The sequence below is a fragment of the Terrapene carolina genome, unplaced genomic scaffold (assembly GCF_002925995.2).
Source record: "Terrapene carolina triunguis isolate 2854851 unplaced genomic scaffold, T_m_triunguis-2.0 Scaffold68, whole genome shotgun sequence".
NCBI classification, from domain to species: Eukaryota; Metazoa; Chordata; order Testudines; family Emydidae; genus Terrapene; species Terrapene triunguis.
The window spans coordinates 19,330,936-19,351,323 of record NW_020664419.1 but is presented as its reverse complement, the minus strand read 5'-3'; the positions used below and the strand labels follow the sequence as shown (position 1 = coordinate 19,351,323).

Here is a 20,388-nt window from a genome sequence, read left to right as displayed (position 1 = left end):
TACAATTAAAAAGATGAGGCAGCAGCAGCAGGAGAGTCAGTTTGCAGTTGTGTGGCTTTATCTTCAGATGTCTCCCTTTAAGCAAAAATGCGCAGTGTGTAATTTAACATGCAATGCAAAAAAAAACACCTACCAATGATCAATTCCTGTAAGGGGTCAAATGTAGAACATGCTGACAGGTTCTCAGAAATCCACTGAATAATCTGTGAAAGTCAAAAAATGGAGAGTTCATTACAGTTCTGTATTTAAAGCTTGTGTTCAAATGAAAGACTCTGGGATAGTCCATATCAATGAACACCTTTCGCCTGCAGTTCAGTGCCTAAAATAGTGACACAGAAATAAGTCAAACAATATTTTCAGAAAGAGAACCATTATACCCATTAGACTGGAAGCATGTTGGGGCCAACCTGGTCAGCTTCTAGGTGCTACCACAATACAAATGTTTGATGCTAATAGTGACCATGTCTTTATATTTGTCCTGTAAGGCACCCAGCACACGCTTTTTAGCACTGAATAAGTAAATGTCAAGAAACTTAAGGAATTACCATATATACTCATTCATTAGCCCGTTCGTTTACAAGCCAACCCCCCAAAATGGATAGGCAAAAATAGCAAAAAATGAATGACCCTTTCATAAGCCGACTCTATATTTCAGGGGTTGGAAAACTTTGGCTCCCAGCCCATCAGGGTAAGCCGCTGGTGGGTTGGGACATTTTGTTTACCTGGAGCATTCACAGGCACGGAGCCCCTTAGCTCCCAGTGGCCGCGGTTTGCCATTCCCAGCCAATGGGAGCTGCGGGAAGTGGCGCCACTTCCCGCTGCTCCCATTGGCTAGGAACAGCGAACCGCGGCCACAGGGAGCTGAGGGGCTCCATGCCTGCAGACACTCCAAGTAAACAAAAGGACAATGTATTAGATATTCAATTCAATGATTCCATAGGAGTTTAAAATCATCAAATTTTGGTGTAGACCCGTTTATAAGCCGACCCCTGCTCTTTGATGCGTCACTTTTTTAACAAAAATATTCCGCTTATGAACTAGTATATACGGTAAGTTATATTCCTACCTGCATTTCCAAATCTGTTGTATTTCTGACATGTAGAAGAGCACAGTGCAGCGCTGCCAGTCTATCACTGTCCAGTTTACTGTTCCAAAGGAATTGCATCAAGGAACACTCATTTATTCTTACAGTAAACATTCTTCCTGAGCAGCAATCCCAGACAGCTGACTTGAACGGGGACTGGATGGAACTTTTGTGCAGCATGTTGATTCTCGCATCCTCACCTGAAGGGAGGGGGTTTAAAGGAAGAAAGGTCTTTGAGTGCACATAAGCTCTATTTACCACAGATTTCTCCCCTCTGCCACGTCCCACGATCTCATGGTCTCCAATGGTGAGAAATAATCCACCCCTCCTTCACTTTCTCTCCCCTCACATGCTTTAATTTCCCATCCCACCCTACTGGCCAGCTGTTTTCAGAAGTGCTAAGCACCCACAGGTCCCTTTGAAGACCGTGAGAGATGTAAGTGCTCAGAACTTCTGAAAATCAGGCCCTACCTGTCTTAGATTTTTCCCTAGCACAGATCACCATTGTGTCTTAGCACTCAGGGCAGGTCTACACTACCGCTTAAGCCAATGTAATTTATGTCGCTCAGAGGTGTGAAAAAGACACCCCCCTGAGTGACGCAAGTTACTGCAACATAAGCGCTGTCCACACCGGTACTACGTCAGCAGGAGATGCTCTCCCATCAACATAGTTTCCGCCTCTCATGGAGGTGGAGTAATTAGCCGACAGGAGAGCACTCTCCCGTCGGCATGCGGCGTCTTCACCAGACGCAATACAGCGGTGTAGCTGCACTGGTGCATCTGTGCCAATATAGCGCTTCTAGTGCAGACCTGCCCTCAGTCTTCACTGCTTCGTGGCCATTGTTCTTGAAACTTAAAATGACTGGATGGGATTCATTTAATGACCTTCCTTAACTGCCTTTAGAAGCATCCATTCACTAGTGCAAGCAACTACCTCTACTGCCCAGGACCTCAGTAGCACACCAAATCCCTTCAGTTTGGGGGAGGGAGAAACAAAGTATCTAACTCTTGCCTGAATTTGAATCACTAAAGTAGATGGCCATCATTTTAATAACAGAGTAGAGTGAGTTAGTCTGTACTAATTATGATGCAGTAAGTCTGTACCACCCAGAACAACATGCTAACACTGTATTGGGCCATCTAAACAGCAGCCTGCACCAAACTATAAGAACAGGGAGATTCTGCTTTTTAGTACTAAATTTAAACATAACCCAAAACCAAAACCACTTTGCATATACTGGAACAGATTCACTACTGAGTTACTCCAGTTTTCTGCCAGTGTAATTCCAGGCCCACTGCATCAGAAATCACACCCACCATGCAGAAAATAAAATAATGCTTCCTACCTACCTCGGGTATTTCTGCAGGAAAATATTTATTTATATTCCCACCTCCAACCAGCTATTAGTTTCTTTTTGACATTGCTGCATATGTCAGAGCTGCACCAGTCCTAGTAGCCTACCTTTCTTTTACCCAATCAGAAAAATGGCCTTCTGTTTTCAAACAAAGGCCTTCTATTTCCAAAAATAACCCATTTCCTATAAAGTACGGTTCTGTGGAAGTGAAATAATGTGCCTTTCAGATGAGACTTCAAACCAAATTACATTACTCTGATCAGGTGAAGGAAATGCAGATTTCCTCTCCCCACTCCACTCGAACATATATACATTTCCTTCCTCCAATTGAGGTTTTGTAAAATTAAATTTGCATCTCCATGTGAAATTTGAGAATACTGGAGCATCCATAAACATGCACAGGGGGATGGGAAATTATTAAACTGTGGCAGAGAATGCAATTCACTGAATGGTCTTCTTTCATTTCATAACACGCTAACAGTGAGTAATGGATGAAATAAGAAAGTTCATCATTTCTTTTTAAAATTGAGTGTGCCAAAAATGCATGTCTTATTCTGCCTGATCCCTATCTTCTAGGCTTTTCAGAGAACAATGTACAGTAATGCAGATGTGAGGCCAATAAAATGAACTGAATTCTCCTCCAAAGGGAGCTGAACACCAAAGTCAACAATAAAAGAGACGCTAAAGACTTCAAAGTACTAAAGTTTTACTGTACCTGTCAGAAACAAATTATAGCACATCAGGTCAGGATGTTGAGTATTGAGGAGGTGCAGAAAGTGGCCAGGCAAATAAACAGCCACGTAATAGTCTGTTCAAAATAAAAAGAGCCATCAATTTGAGCAACTGTTAAAATATTTACTTTGGGAGGCTGGGACTTATGAATTCTCAGCCCAGTTCTCTTTATTGGAACAGGTTATGTCTAGGAGCTATAACAGGGGTTAGTTAATAGCAGTTGCAGGGTTAACACAGGAAATATAGGTTATACATTCAGGTTTCCAGGGGAGGATGCGAGAGGCTCACGCAACTCAAGAGCGCTATACTAGCTGATCTCCAGAGAAGTACAGTTAACTTCAGAGGAAGTTGCTCACTGACAATATGAGGTATTGCAATATCAAGTGCCAAAAATGGAAGTCAAGTAAGTTGCAAAATGTAGCAAATAACGTAACTTATGAAGGGAGGGGGGGGGGGAACTTTATGTCCCTCTTATGAAGAGGAGAGGGTCCACCAAAAGGCTGGAGGTTAACAATTTCTCTCCCTTCTCAAAGTGGGGAGAGGAAACAAGTGAAGCTACATTAGCAACCTACCAAGATTCAAAAAAGCTACTTCCTTCACTTGTGGGTAATCTGTTTTTTGTAGAGCAACTGTAAAGGTTTTGCTGTAACCTGGGAAGACACACATGAAACATCTGTTATATGCAAATTATAACTATAGAGAGAGAATTCGGAGCAGTGCAAGTCTATCCAAACCACAGAACTTCTGAGATTCTTTGTCTATACCAGGGCCGGCTCTAGGTTTTTTGCCGCCCCAAGCAACAATTTTTTGGCTGCCCCCAACCCCAGCCCTGGGCTCTTCCCCCCCCCCCCATCCCCTGCCCCCCCTGCCCTGGGCTCCCTCTTTCCCCCCCCACACCCCCTGCCGCCCCAGCGCTGGACTCTCTCTTCCCCCCCACCCACACCCCCTGCAACCCCAGCCCGGGGCTCCCCCTCACCAGTCCTGACTCTGCCTGCTTCCCATCTGCCTCCAGCCGGTCCGGCACTGGCAGGGTCAGGGTAAGCAGCGGGACTCCTGGGTCATGCCTCAGCCCAGGGTCCCTCCAGCCAGGGCTCCCGCCTTCAGGACCGGCTGGGACCCTGGAGGGCAGAGCCGGGGGAACGCCCTAACAGAGGCCTGAGGAGCCGGGGCAGGGTAGCCCCAGAGGAAGCGGAGCCCCGGAGAGCGGGACGTGGGCCCGAACGGCAGTGCTAACGCTGCTGCTGCTTCTGGCCGCCCTGCAGCAGCCCCTGGGCGGCTTGGGCCGCTTCGCCCAGCCCCGGCTACCGCGCTGGGGGGCGACCGCCCTGCAGCACATGCAGGCGGCTCCATGCGCCCCATGGGGCGGCCCCCAGCCCGAGTGTCCCCCGCTCGGAGCCTGCCCAGCCCAGCCACAAGGTGTGGGCGCTGCTCCTCCGCGGCATGAACTGCAGTGGCCCCAGGGCGCCCCCCACCCACGACGCACTGCTGCTGCCAGGGCCGGCTCTAGGCTTTTGCCAGCGGAAGCAAAAAAAAGGCCAGAATGCCGCCCTTGAAAATGTGCTGCCCCAAGCACGTGCTTGGTTTGCTGGTGCCTAGAGCCGGCCCTGGTCTATACTATGTTATATTTCTCATCGGATATAACAAATCTTCCTCTGCCTGGACTGAAATGCTAGTCTCTATTCTTACCAAGAAGGGCTTAGAACTAATTGGTTAATTTTTCAGAGATTATAAAGCCAGAATGAGCCACCGTGATCATCTAGGCTGACCTTCTGTATAACACAGACCACAGGACTTCCCTGAAGTAATTTCTGTTCGAACTAGAGCATATCTTTTTAGCAAAACAACCAATCTAGATTTAATTGCCAGTGAGGGAAAATCCACCACAACTCTTGGTAAATTGTTCCAATGGTTAATTATCTTCACTGTTAAAAATTTGCACCTTATTTCCAGTCTAAATTTGTGTAGCTTCAACTCCCAGCCATTGACTTTTGTTATACCTGTGACTAAAGTCCATTATCAAATTTTTGTTCATCATGTAGCTGCCTATAGACTGGTACAAAATGACACACTAAAATAAAGTAAGAAAGAACAATAGAATAAAACAGATTAACTGTACCTTTATGTAAAAAAGAAACTGAGTATGTGACCTCCTTCGGAATATCAGGAGCCTGACTACAACACAGACAAAAACTTCCTAAAAAAATAAAAATAAAGAGAGATTGAAATGGAGGTTGGTTTTGTTATCATACTTGTTCACTGAATAAGTTATGTCTGCCTTCGCTGATCCACTTTATATTTCTCAAAAGATGGATACCGGCTGCAGAACCCAATCCTAAAAACTAAGAAAAAGCATCTTTGTTATCTTTAATCTAAAACATTCTTAAACAACTTTCAGGACTATGGAAATATACATACATCAAGGGAATAGCTTCCTCTTAGCTAAAGAGGAAGAAGGCAAAAAAGGTTGAGTATGAATAATAAGATAGGGAAATGCAGGAGAAAATACACTGTAATGCAATTTTGGGTTCTGAAGGCTCAGCAAATCCTTCTAATTCAGAGAAACTGCATTTTTCAGCTCTTTGCTGTAGAAAGCATTCTAGCACCATCTGAACCACTGACCAGACCACTGTACCTACAGGAAGCCCAGATTTCTGGAGATTATCTATTAAAAGCTGCCAAGATGCAATGCTGTAATTGAATGTGCAAAACAGAACACCACAAAGTAAAGGTCTAGTTATCTCACCATCCTGCTGCAAGTGCAGAATTAACCCGGGCCTAAAGGATATTTACTAGTACCTTCTCATGCTTCAGAGAAATCCTGACTTTTCTTCCTTAAGTAGAGTGATATTTCCTTGTTAGAAGAGAAATTTGTCCTTATCATAAGCACAGTTCAGCCATGGTAAATTATTCTTTGTCCTAACCTTATTCCCCCACCCGACCCCCATTGAGAATGACTGACCATTTTGACCCCATCTAATAGTAGCCTGCCCTCCAGATCTGATAAAATAGGAAACAAATTAAACACCTTGGTCGTCTTACTCCATCACTTTAGCCAGTTATTTTTGGAATTTATGCCTCAAGCAGCCCCAAATCCATGCTGTCCCAATTCAACTGGGAGAGCAGAAGAGAGAACTATGATCATACAGCGGTTACCTTTGTCAATAATTTAGTGCCTAAAAAAAATGTATTGCTAACAAAGATACTGCTATCAAAAGACACAGATAAATGTACACATAGACACACACTTTTATAATGCAAATAGATGCACAGTATACTGATCAAAAGTACAAGTATCCAACCTCAAGAGATTTCACTTTATTAAAAGTGCCTAGAACGTCTGAGCACAAAGCTGCACTATAGCATTGCACTAGTAATGCTACATATTTGGCTGAGGCATTTAACTTTCAGGAGGGGGAAGAGAGATCATTTCCTCTGACTGAAATTCATGTTCGTTTCCAGCGTGCTGAATAGTTCTGGTAAGTTTGATAGAGTTTTGCTTGGATATTTGAGGTACTGAAACAAATAGATGGGGTGTCCCTGATCATTTGGGGCCTTATGGAACATGCAGAATTTTTAAAGCAGCAGCAAAAGGCCACAGCAGGAAGGTTGTGGCTTTTCTGGGCCTCTTCCAGTGCTTTTTTCTTGCCATGGTCTCCTCTTCCACATTGCCAATTTCATTTTCACATGCTGGGAAGGACAAAGTGTGCTGTGGAGTACACTGCCCTATAAACTGCACAATTTGAATTGAATGTGCAAACTAAACATCTTGAATTCAGATTAATGCATTGGTGCATAGGTATGCAAATGTGACCAGAGAACTGGATGGCTCAGTAGACGGCTAATGGGACACACGTGCTTTCATCTCTCAGAGGTTGGTAGTGAACAAAAGAAGTTGCCATCCAATTGCTTTTCAGTGACTTAGATAAAGGGAGACTGGTCTCAGTCCACTTACAAGTAGACAGGTACACATTTCACAAGAGTCACCACATCTGTCACCATGTTAGCAATCTCAGTAGAGAGGCCAAAGACAGAGTATAAAGTGAACTATTTTCTTGCCCCACCTCATGGTCCCTGCACGACTGACACACGTTGGTGGACAGTATGGAAAAGATTGTGTTGCTAGTGGTGGAGTTGTAAACAGTACTGTAGTTTTTCTGTTTATCCACAGAACACAGAGTTTACACTCCAGCACTGTTCACAAGCAGTAAGTCTCACACAAAACACTGGGCCAAATTCTCTGCAGAAAGTAATGGCATAAATGAGCACAGCTCCACTGAAGTCAGTGGAAGTGCAGTCATGACATTGGAGAGTTTGGTCCAATTGCTTTTGGAGTGTGATCAGCAGGTTGTACATTCAGATATTTGATAAACTCTCCTTTTTCTTCTTCAAAAACAAAGAGGGAGAAGAGGAGAAAATGGGGGGGGGGGGCAGGGAAGATGGAAAGCCAGAAACAAAACAAAAAAAGGAAGAGTTTAAAAATATAGTTCTGCTCATGCAACTCCATGATAAGATTTTAGGACATACAAGAGTCAGGAAATAGCAACTATACATTAAGACATTGAAATTACCATAGAAGGTGCCATGCAATTCCATATATGCATAAAGTTACATTTCCCTAAGAAACGAACTTTAATTTCTTGCCTTTTGTTCATGTAGAATCTCAACCATAATGTTGCATTAAAATATCTCCTGCAGCATCAGAACATCTCCTAATTCAAATACAATGTGTCACTGTACATAAATGTCTTGCATATATCCTGTGTACAGACTCAATGCACAACACAGCCAAAGAGAGTCATCGATATGCTAGCTAACAAATGGTGAAGCAGAGGAGGAGATGGGTCTTTTATTGTCTATGTTTCTGAAAGATCAATAAACTAAATTGAAAATAAAAATCTCCAAGCTAAAAAAAAATAACCCCTAATCACAAAGTTCATGAGACCATACCGACGGTTAAATAATCATTAACGCTGTTCAGAAAATAGAAAGTTAATTCTCAGACTTGTTTGATCTCAGCTAATTTGTGAGCAGGGCTTTTTGGGGTCTAGTGACATTCTATCTTGTTAGTGCTAGCTATGAGTAACAGGGCTACTTTTCTTCTGCTACGGAAGTTTGAGAGAGAAAAAGCGGCTTCATTCAGAGTTGAGACAGGCTACAGTCACTAACAGTTTTTTATTAAATTGGAAATTGCATAGAATATTCCATTTGAAATTGTGCCAATTCTTTACTGGAAACAGTTTAAAACCGAACGAATAAGAGCCCTAGTATTAATGTTTTGTAGACTCTGAAGTATGCTAAGCACTTCACAGAAGACACATTCCCCTCCCCAAAGAGTTTACAAAGTAAATTTTAGATGAGTGAGAGAAACAGCAGGGAGGAGGTGGGGTGATAAAAAAAATATGAGGTACAGCAATAGGATCTTGCAGTACTCAGTTTATGCACGTGCATGTAGGACATGTCTACACTATAAACTTAAGTCAACCTATGTTAGGTCGGCTTACAGCCACCACAGTAATTACTGCAGTGGTTCACGTCCGCACAGCCTTTCTTCTGTCGATGGTGCGCGTCCCCACCAAGAGCGCTTCCACCAACTTAAAAGGGAGTGTGGGGGGGCCTGAGAGCCAGGACTCCCAGCTCCGCGCGCAGCTCCCCACCAGTAGCCTGGCTCCCCTCCGGGAGCTGGGCTGCCTCCCCCCATCTCAGCTCCCCGCTCCCCGCCAGGAACAGGGCAGCTGCATTGGGCTTCTTGGCTTTCCACGGGGAATGGAGGGATAGCTCAGTGGTTTGAGCATTGGCCTGCTAAACCCAGGTTGTGAGTTCAATCCTTGAGGGGGCCATTTAGGGATCTGGGCGGAAAATCTGTCTGGGGATTGGTCCTGCTTTGAGCAGGGAGTTGGACTAGATGACCTCCTGAGGTCCCTTCCAACCCTCATATTCTTAAAAAAAAAAAAAAAAAAAAAAAAAACATGGCAGCCAACCGGACCTCAGACGCGAAGCACCCCACCGAGAGCCCCGCTGCCCTCTCCCACAGGCTCTGGGTTCCCCACTGGGAGCACAGCTGCAGCCAGTGGGGAGCTCTGCACCTGGAGTCCAGTCAGCTGCCCTGTTCCCAGTGGGGAGCGGGGAGCCTGGGGGGAGGGGCAGCCGACTCCTGGTAGGGAGATCTGCGCCTGGAGTCTGGTCGGCTGCAGTGCTCCCAGTAGGGAGCCAAGAGCCTGGGGGGCAGCCCAGATCAGTCAGAGTGGGGAGCCAGAACCCCAGGGGGAGCAGGGCTCTGAAGGAACAGAAATGGACACCGTGTGGAGTTCGTTAGCCCTCATGCCCCAGGCCAAGCTGTGGACTCTGGGCCTATATGAAAAGTTCTGAACAGAAACTGTAGTTAAGATCTTACATCCACATTAAATGGATTATGGCCCTTCAGGCTCCCTGCAGGGAATTGGGAGCCTGGCTTGGAGCGGAGACCAGGTAGCAGCCCAGGTAGCAGGGGAGCCAGCTTTCTTGTCAATTTCACAGCTCCGCTGGACAAGAATGACAGCCAATAGCTGTAAGTAAGACAGTGTCTCCAGGGACACTGCGTTGCCCGAACTACACTGACACAAGCCCTATGCCTCTGGTGGAGGTGGAGTTATTATGTTATGTAGTAGGGCACTTACATAGGCGAGAGCAAGGCTGCAGTGTGCACACTGACATAATTAGGTCGACGTAAGCTGCCTTACATCAACCTAACGCTATAGCGTAGACCAGGCTGTTGTAGCACAGGTGTACACTTCAGAGGTGTTGTTAGATCCGGGGCTGCTCCTGGGGATGCCCAGGTAGTATCTACAGCCAAGAGCATTTTTCTGGTGAAGAAGGTATGACCATTCTCTCTGATGCAGATTTTGCAACAATTATCCAGGCCTTTGTCAGCTTAATATTAGCTTGCTGTAATGTTCTTACATGGGGCTACACCTTAAGACCACTTGGAAACTGAAGGTCGTGCAGAATGCTGCCATCTGCTGATTAAGAGAAGTTTCGCCTTGGAAGTGCATTACATCACTGCCTGGGGATCTGCTCTAGCTGCCAGTAAGTTTCTGGGGGCAGTCTGAGGTGTTGGTGCTACTGTATAAACCTAGATGGGTTGGGACTTGGTTACTTCAGAGAGAACTTGTCTCTCTCTGCATCCTACAGCAGGAGGTGAGATCGGCAGAGATTCTTGAGCAGGCACCACCTCAGAATGAATAGCAAGAAGCTTGACTTGGAGTCTGATAGAGCCAGGCACACTGAGAAACCCACCACTTTTTTTAGGTTTTGGGGGTTGATGGGGAAAGCTAAGACTTTGAGGGACTTCAAGGATACTTATGGCCAATCCTTTTAAATGTATAGGATGTGCCCAGAGAATATGATGGGCATCTAGAGGATTTTATAAATCTAAAGAAATGTAAGTGTCTCACAAGGTATTCGTGCACTTGGTTTTTTTTTTTTTTTTACCCTTGAAGACAGGTTTCACATAATGACTGAAAGCAGCAGTGAACATAAGTATGAGGGCTTCACCCTAGTCCTCAGCTGTGCACTCCACAGATCAGCATAATTGGTAGGCTCGGCTCAAGAGACTCTGAGGACTGAATAACACTGCTGACAGATCTGAAGAAGTCTGCATTAGAAATCTGATCCAAAGACCAGTGAAGTAAACAAAGATTCCCGCTGACTTTGATAAGCTTTGGATCAGGCACTATGTGCCTGGCTCAAGATAGTTTAGTTACTCCAGACCTTCCATGGTCATTAGATTAAAAATCACTATAGCTACAAAAAAAAGGCGATCCACTACTTTCCTCAGCTCAGTTTCCCCCAAGATCTGCTATGAGTACTATACATCAGGAAAAGTTTAGTCATAAACATATAACAATGAGCTCCTAAGACTTCTTAGTAATTAGTTACACAACTACACTTCAGTGTAGTAATCTGTAACATATGATCATCACAAGACAGTTTTTCATTATCAATTACCTGTTTTACTGGTAAAAACTTGCAGATTCAGAGATCTAGGTTCCATCTCTTGGTCTTGAGAGTAATCATATCCAAAATTCACAAATCTAGAAATAAATAGAGACCATTAAATGCATTTCTTCGTCCACAATGATTTTTAAAGAGTACGCTGAACCCATGAAAGTCACAAGGGAAATATAAGAATTAGATTATTATTAAACATTCCATAAGAAAGTTTAATTAAACTACAATTGATCGGTCTGTTCTGTTAGTTTACTCTCTTAGGGTTGGGATTGAGTCAAAATGAAGCAATTGCTTCATAACCATATTTTAAAAGGAGACATTCCATATGCCTGCAAGTTATTTCTTCACTGCACCATATTGCTTAATTCCACACTAGCCGAATCAAGGTGAAGGAAAATTATGCTGGAGGGTCTCAATTTATTCAGTCACCATATCTGAGAGGTCAAAAGGTTTGGAGCCCAAATCTACCACCCTTACTCATGCCAAGTAGTACCTTACTCTGTGAGTAGTCACACTGATTTCAATGGGAATAGTCACAAAATAAGGGAAGGGTGCAGCAAAATTGGGCTAATTTCTATGGTATTACCAGTTCTGCATTTTGGTTCTTTTTCAGATTCTAATGTTGTCTGTAGTTTTCACAGATCTTGGAAAAAACTAACATGGCATAAGTGTTAATTATTAGCTACAATCTATCAATAGTAAATTATGCACTAAATCATTTTTAAAAAAATGGTCCTCCTCCAGACATAATTTCTTGACCTTTCCACAAAGATTCGGATGAGTTTTAGCAATTGTGAAGTTGGTTTTCTTCAGTACTATATCACAACTGTAACGGTCTGTACTGGTCCTTTAAGGTAGACTCCACGTACAGCACTACCAACCTTCAGCTTTCTGCTTAGTACTGAAGCATGCTGGAAGTGCTAGTGTGGGGTACAGTTTGGAACTGTAAGCTACCACTGCAAGGCATGCTGGGAAAGAGAAAGGGTATATAAATAGCTATCATCCCTCATAACAGGAAGAGATGGAGACAAAAGATGAGCTGTTGGTCTGCCCAATTACCAGCCTGGGGCCGAGCCCGGTAGCTGGAAAAGGAATCCCAGAAATGGAATGGAAGTTTTGGGGACACTGCCACAGGCCAGCTGTAGAGAGGCTGTGACCTCAGAAGGAAATTAAGGAAAGTTGGTTTTATTTAGATGGGGTCACTGTATCCCCCAGGAAGGGTGGCTTAGTCTATATTTGGTTCTCCAGCGAACCGCTCCCAACGGGAAGGGACCTGTGACCGTGTCAAACTTCTTGTCTGGCTTCACCATACCATGGAAGGAGATGAAGGAGGGGAAAGCTATGAGGAGGGTTTGAAGGTCATATGTGACACTGTTTCCTCCCCTTTACCGCCACATAAGTCAGGTCACAACAACAGGTACATGGATTCAAGTCATACGGTGCAAAGATGCAGGCAATGCCAAATGAAGTTAATGTGTTAATAAACCAAATTTTAGACACACATGTTGACAGATGAGACAAAAATACTCTGTGATCCACTTACTTTAATCCTATGTCTCTTAAAGAGATGTCCAGGGATGCTTCAAGCTGTTAACCCAAAAATCAGAACACACCTACATTATTCAGTATTTAAGGTTGGTCTTGCAGTCCAGTAAAGGATACTCTGGGCTCATTCACTCTTCATCCAACTCACCAATTTCACAAAGGAAAACATGGATTCATCGACCACCACTTGATCCTTTTAAGTCATTCAAGAACTCAGAAAATAGTTTCCCCTCCCAGTAGGGGTTTTATACAATTATGGAATGGGATACTTTTGTGTTAAGCCAATGTAAAGGTTTAATGTCTTTGTAAGCCTAACTAAGGCAAGTTTCATATTTTAAACAACTTAAAATTTGTGTCACTGGGAATGCCATTCTGTCTTTATATGAGAAGTACATCAAAACAGCTGAGCTCCAAGGCAGCAATACTACAGGGATTTCAAGTAAAGGGGGGCGGGAGGAGCAGAGAGTCATGGTCTGGACCCATCAGCCCTCAGTCTGCCTTTTAACTTACAGTGCACTGTGAGCAAAATTCACTCCCACACAGAAGCCTCACATAAGATCCCCTAGAGACCACTTAACCAAACCTTTAGCTGGGATACATCCACTTCCATGTGTCAGGGGCATCCATGCAGGCCCCAAGCACAAACATGAATTTCAGACTTTGTCACAAAGAATCCAATCCAGATAACTATAGAGTGCCCTCAACACTCAATGACATATAGACTCAATCTTGTTTCCATTTAAGTCAATGGGAGCAGGAGCAGGCCTTCATTTCTCCATCTAATTTGATTTGCAAGTGCTACTTAATTCCATTGGTCTAAAATTAGAGTAATTCCATGAACTTCAGTGGGATTGCACAGATGTTCTAGATGGTTTAAATAGTACTTAATCCTGCCAGGAGTGCAGGGGACTGGACTAGATGACCTCTTGAGGTCCCTTCCAGTCCTACGATTATATGTTAATCCAAAATCGGTGGAGTAACTCTAATGTATTTAGATTAGAATCTGGTCATTACATTTTGAAGAACGTTTCCAAGGTTTGTGGTTTTATATAATAATTCACGCTAATAAAAATATCAAATACAAATACTTGGGAATAAACTTAATGATCATCCCTTGAAATATATAACTAAATCCCCCCTCAGACTAGCTATATGACAACAAGTTTATATCTATGACTTACTATTAAATTAAAGTTTTCATCAGGGTAAAACTGGACACATTTTAAGATATTCCTTGATTCCTAAAATTAAGAGAGAGACTTTTATTATAATAATCGAGCCACATCACGCAGACAGAGATGGTTGGAAAGTCCATCATTCAGCCCTGTTTGCTAACATGCATAAGGCAACAAGTGGATGAGAAAAAAGGCCAAAACCACACACTAAACCCTCAAATAGCACTCCCCAGCACACATGCTTCCTTCCTGTCCCAGATCAGTTGTCTATCTTCTGTCTATAATTGGTTACGGTCTTGTGCAATACCCAATCACACGCCTCTTTCACACACACAAAGCCACTAGAAGGTTACAGAACAGCTTTCAGTAACCTTTTGCTCCATAGAGACTAAAGCTATTAAGAACAGTATCTTATTTTGCACATCTCCAAAAGGCCTCTTGCAAAAAGTAGAATAGAGATGAGCTCTTCATTATATATTACACTTCCCATCCTTTCTGAAATACTCCAGCTAATTTCAGTGCATCAAAAAAACCCAAACGAACTAGCTCTGAAAGTCCATTTTTGTTCATGCATAACTTAGGCTAAGTTTGGCTATTCCCATTAGTCAGAATGAAAAGCAGTTTGAAACTTTCCTCAGTTGGTGCACATGGTCTATGCTTTCTTACATCTATATGCCCTGGCCTGCAAATGATATTGTCTCATAAATTGGCAAGTCCATATTCCTAGGGCGCATGTGCTAGCTATAATAGGTTTAGATAATCACATACATCAGCACTACCTTTAAAAAAAATCCCTCTGTTACCTGGGAAGCACTGACACCACATCTCACTGCAAATACTCACATGTAAACAATAGCATGGAAAGTCTAATTTAGGCCTCTAATTTTCATTATCCTACTCTTCTTACTACCCAAAATAATCCAACTCACACCATTATTACTGGCTTTTAAACTCAAACTTTCATATCAGAAAATGAAAGAGAGATGAGAACACACACCGATCTAATTTTTTCCCACCTTTGGAACAATGTAGAAGAGTCTTTGTTCTGTCATATCCCATTGTGCCCAAATGAGATCATCTGCAACTCTGTCTCTTGGGAGCTGGCCTGAGTTTTGAATCACCTGAAGGGAAAGATTTAAAAAATGAGCTAAACACTATACGTCAAATACTCTTCTGTAATGAAGATGATGAACAACTCAGGCTTTCAAAAGATAAACAGCAGCACACAGAACAGCCTGATTGTTTTAATATTTCCAAGTAGCTTAATGTCCGATTTGCTCATTTCACAGGAGTCTCTGTAAACCAGAGGGCCTGGCACATTGCAGAGGCAGTATGTTCAGTTCAGGAGAAATATTTGCTAGCTCCCAAGGATGTTGCATCTAGGATTTTCTAGATTGGAAGGATAGTTTGGCAGAGTTGGGAGGGGAAGGGAAATCACAAAGAACAACTTACCCTCCCAAGTCCCTTGAAGGTGGGGAGGGAGAATAGATGGCAAGCTTAGTCCCAGGGAAGGGGAGAGAAATGGGATGTGAGATGCTTTTGAACTGACTGCAACAATCTTTATTAGCCAATGAAGGAGGAAAGTTGCTAGTTCCAAAGGGAGTCTTGTCCCCTCTTTCCAAACACATAATGAATGAGGAGGGAAGAGGCTAAAATAGTGGGAAATGATTAGGACCATCTAAGTTTACCCTTGGCAGATGCAGAAAGACGTCATTTCAAGTAACAGTTAAACAGTTTATTTGACAGAAACTGGCATAGACTAAGGGCCTGCTTTTCAGTTACTCTAAAGCCCTTTTCCCTACTCTTACATTTTTTTTTTAAAAAATTGCACCCACCTTAAGACACTTTCACTGCCAGAGCAGTGTGAAAGGCCTTACAGTAACTGAGAATAAGGACTTATAGGTTTGGAGGGGAAACATTTATTTGCCACCATAGGCACTGACTCCGTGGGTGCTCCAGGGCTGGAGCACCCACGGGGAAAAATTGGTGGGTGCTCAGCACCCCCCAGCAGCTCCCCGCCCCCCCCCCAGCTCACCTCCGCCTCCTCCCCTGAGCACGCTGCGTGCCTGCTTTTCCCCCCCTAGTTCCCAGTGCTTGCGCTGTGAAACAGCTGTTTTGCGTGGCTGGGAGGAAGGGGGAAGAAGGGGGAACGTGGCGCGCTCGGGGGAAGAGGCAGGGCCGGGGCAGGAATTTGGGGAAGGGGTCCAATGGGGCAGGGAGGGGGCGGAGTTGGGGCGGGGACTTTGGGGAAGGGGTTGGAATGGGAACGGGGCAGGGGCAGGGAAAGGGTGGAGTTGGGGCGGGGCGGGGCGGCGCGAGCACCCATCGGTGCCGGGGAAAGTTGGCGCCTATGTTTGCCACAATTAAATGAATTGTGGTTTTCATGATACAGCAAATAGATGACAACTGCATTAGATTGACACTGATTATTGCATTTCATTTTAAATAGGACACACACTAGTGGATTTGTATAGTCTTTTAATAATGGCACCAATGATTAATGTTACTACTAGCAACTATAATAAGGATTCATATCTTATGTTATAAATACAGGGGAATGCATAATTCAAGCATTCACATCACCACTTTCAAACTGAATTTTAGATGCATCATTCGGTTTTGTTGCTACTTCATGCATCCTCCATACAGGTCATCTTTCTAAACTCTCCTCCATGTCAGAGTCCTAGAACACAAGGGTGGGTGAAAGCCCTTTAGCTCCATTCTTATCACCCAAAATATTTAGGCTTTGGGGAAGCTGTGAACTTCTAAACATACCCTTTGATAAGGTCAAGTTCATAGACTTAAGGAGAAGGCAATGAAATGACTAACTTTCCTCATAAGTTACACAGTATCTGGTTGAATAACCTACTATACTATCTGTACATTTATTAATATAGCTTTCACGGTTGTAGCCACAGTTTAAAGCATTACCAAAACAACGATTTAGAAAGGTCAGAAAAACAACAGTAGAAAACTGGTTATAAAAATAGTCTTCCTCTAGTTTTTCAATAAAAGCATCAAAAGAAAGTTGGTTTCTTACCACTTTGTGGTGATCTTCTGTGACAACATGAATGTGAAATTGTTCAATATCTTTAAAATTAGAAAAATTGAAATTCAATTTTTTTTAAAATATGTTAATATGGTTAGCAAAACAATTTAACCACCTAGCACTGGAAAGATCAACTCCTGGCATAAGAGTTAAATGAATAATAAGCCAAATATTACAGTCCTTACTCAGGCAAAACTCCCAACAAAATCATTGAGATTTTCCCTGAGTAAGGACTACAGGATATGGCCAATGGATACTATAAGGGCACTGCTGTAGTTTATAGCAGCCATTTTAATTTCTGGAATTTATATCCAAAGTCTTATCCTATTTATACTGGTGTAAAATAAGAGTAGCTCTACTTAAGTCAACAGAACTGCTCTGAAATTATACCAGTATATGAGAAAGCATAATTTCACCTTCAGTTCTTGGGGGGAGGAGGGGGGGGAAGAAAAGGCTGCTCATGGGCAATGCATTAGCTAATCAAAAATAAAATAAGAACGCAGTCAAGATTGGCCATTCCTCCAATATTGGAAAAAATCTTATTAAAGTATACCTTTGTTGGAATAGCATCTGTAATATTATTATTGGCTGAGATTTTTCTTATTTCTATATTGGCTTTTATGGAAGGGAGAAATAAGTAAATAAAAATGGATATTGAAGCCAAATTAGCAATATAGTTCTAGTCTACGGTGTTTCAAAATAATAGGATGTCCATGTTTAACCAGAAAAGCAATATATATTTAAAATATTAGCTCAAATACTTACATTTATCTTCTGAAATTAGTAAGAGCTGGCTTTCTGGAAAAGGATTTCTGTCTGCAACTGGATAGAGAAACTGTAAAAGGAAATTATGTAAAAATAATCGCCAAGAGACTTTGTTGCTAAAGCTAATCTAAACTGTTTATAATTTTTAAGAGATTTATTTGACAGCAGAATAACTTTTGTATACAGATTGACACATTGATAATCCTCCATAAACAACAGCAGCATTACTACAGATGAAAATCATTATTAGTTGCTATGAATATAATCTTAGAAAGATTCAAGATAGATAAAATAGACAGTTCAAATCAAAAGCATAGTCTACTCATATTGTACTAAATATTACAAAAGCATAATCTATCTCAGTTACATAATGCAATATTGGTACTTTAACGTGAAAACGCAGGGGAATTTAAAAGTAATAAATGAAAAGCTACAGTCAGATTAGTTGAATCATTTACCTGTACTCTGATACAGGTATCCACAGCCTTTAGGACTCTTACATTATTAACTGGGTGAATTTCAATGAGCAAGGTCAAACACTTAGATACTGCAAAAAGAACACAAGTTTCAAACTATATTAATCTGTTTTATAAAGTTTTGTTCTATAAAATAAGGGATACAAGCGAAAGTAGTGTTGCAAAATCCCTATAACAGTGTTAGTTTTACCTTCACAATTAAAAATAAGCCACTTTTGGTACCTGGCTGAAGTAGTTGATTTACTCTTTCTTCCTTTGTTGACTGAAGAAAACTGACTGCTACTTAACAAAAAACAAAATATGTATATTCACTATTTCATCTTAGTGAACATTTCCAAATATCAAATCACATAAAATCTAATGGAAGAAAATTCGTCACTGAACCAAACTTTAAAGATGTACTAGACATGCAGAAACTTAAGAAGTGGTCAGTTTGTTTAAAAAGAAAAAAGCAGTCACAGTAATCACATTGTCACCTAGATATTCTAGTGACAGATGCATTAAAAATGCAGAGAAGGAGATTGTCAAGAGCTGCTTCTGGGTAAAATATTTCTTATTATTTCTAGCTTTAAATTTATCCAGATTAGTAAAATAAAAACTTTTCTATATCATGACACAGCAGGGCCGCCCAGAGGATTCAGAGGGCCTGGGGTCTTCGGCGGTGGGGGGCACCCGCCGCCGAATTGCCACCGAAGACCCGGCACTTCGGCGGCGGGTCCCGGAGCGGAAGGACCCCCTGCTGCTGAATTGCCACCGAAGACCCGGAGCGGAAGACGCTCCGGGGGCCCGGGCCCCGTGAGAGTTTTCCAGGCCCCGTGAGAGTTTTCCGGGGCCCCCGGAGCGAGTGAAGGACCCCGCTCCAGGGGCCCCGAAAAACTCTCGTGGGGGCCTGGAGCAAATTGCCCCACTTGCCCCCCCCCCCCGGGCGGCCTTGTGACACAGTATAATTTTAATGAGATAAAGACGACACTTACCTAGTAATGTCTTTTCATTGTTGATCGAACAACTGATTATGTGTAGATCTTTTTCAAAGGTATACAGATGCTATTGAGAAATAAATTTTGAGTTAAATACATAACGTGGCTTGTTTTGTTTCACTCACTTAATACAAACTATTTTTAAAGTCTCTACTCCTTAGGAAAACAACACTGATCAGTATTTCTTCAAAGTGTTTCTTTAAACAAACATTCCAAAGGGCAGAAGAACTACATTCTGACCCCATATTTTAGCACTCTTCTCCACCCTTTGTGCATTGCTTTTTTCCTTAGGCCCCCAATCTGCCACTAGATCTACATAGGCAAACCCTTAAGTCAGCATGAAACCCCAATGATTTCAACACAGCTCTGCACAGGCCGTCCACATGGATCCAAATGCAGAACTGTACAATCTTCTTTTCTAGGATCATGTCTTCATATACACGTGGCAGCACACAGCACCTTGTGGGTGTACATGTAATACAAGTAACAAATAAATAATTACTTTTTAGTAGGGCTGTCGATTAATCGCAGTTAACTCATGCAATTAACTCCGATTTTAAAAATTAATCGCGATTAATCGCACTGTTAAACAATAGAATACCAATTGAAATGTATTAAATATATTTTGGATGTTTTTCTACATTTTCAAACATGTTGATTTCTATTACAACACAGAATACAAAGTGTACAGTGCTCACTTTTTATTATTATTTTTTATTGCAAATATTTGCACTGTAAAAATGATAAACAAAAGAAATAGTATTTTTCAATTCACCTCATACAAGTACTGTAGTGCAATCTCTTTATTGTGGAAGTGCAACTTACAAATGTAGATTTTTGTTTGTTTGTTACATACCTGCATGCAAAAACAAAACAATGTAAAACTTTAGAACCTACAAGTCTACTCAGCCCTACTTTTTGTTCAGCCAATTGCTAAGACAAACAAGTTTGTTTACATTTATGGAAGATACTGCTGACTGCTTATTTACAATGTCACCTGAAAGTGAGAACAGGCGTTTGCATGGCACTTTTGTAGCCGGCATTGCAAGGTATTTACGTGCCAGATATGCTAAACATTCATATGCCCCTTCATGCTTCGGCCACCATTCCAGAGGACATGCTTCCATGCTGATGCTGCTCATTAAAAAAAATAATGTGTTAACTAAATTTGTGACTGAACTCCTTGGGGGAGAATTGTATGTCTCCTGTTCTGTTTTACCTGCATTCTGCCATATATTTCATGT

At 42.3% G+C, this 20,388-nt stretch overlaps 1 protein-coding gene across 1 annotated transcript in view; it reads right to left on the bottom strand.

Moving 5' to 3' along the window:
• GSAP (gamma-secretase activating protein) overlaps positions 1–20,388 on the bottom strand; it is a 65,996-nt gene that overhangs the window by 31,445 nt on the left and 14,163 nt on the right. The window contains exons 4-17 of the mRNA XM_024196966.3: positions 19,142–19,211; positions 18,390–18,446; positions 18,150–18,238; positions 17,692–17,761; positions 16,918–16,967; positions 14,894–14,998; positions 13,884–13,943; positions 12,701–12,744; positions 11,155–11,240; positions 5,288–5,365; positions 3,744–3,821; positions 3,155–3,247; positions 1,067–1,284; positions 134–203 (exon numbers count right to left, since the gene is read on the bottom strand). Coding sequence (XP_024052734.2) covers positions 134–203; positions 1,067–1,284; positions 3,155–3,247; positions 3,744–3,821; positions 5,288–5,365; positions 11,155–11,240; positions 12,701–12,744; positions 13,884–13,943; positions 14,894–14,998; positions 16,918–16,967; positions 17,692–17,761; positions 18,150–18,238; positions 18,390–18,446; positions 19,142–19,211 — 1,168 coding nt within the window. The remainder of the gene's footprint in view (positions 1–133; positions 204–1,066; positions 1,285–3,154; positions 3,248–3,743; positions 3,822–5,287; positions 5,366–11,154; positions 11,241–12,700; positions 12,745–13,883; positions 13,944–14,893; positions 14,999–16,917; positions 16,968–17,691; positions 17,762–18,149; positions 18,239–18,389; positions 18,447–19,141; positions 19,212–20,388) is intronic.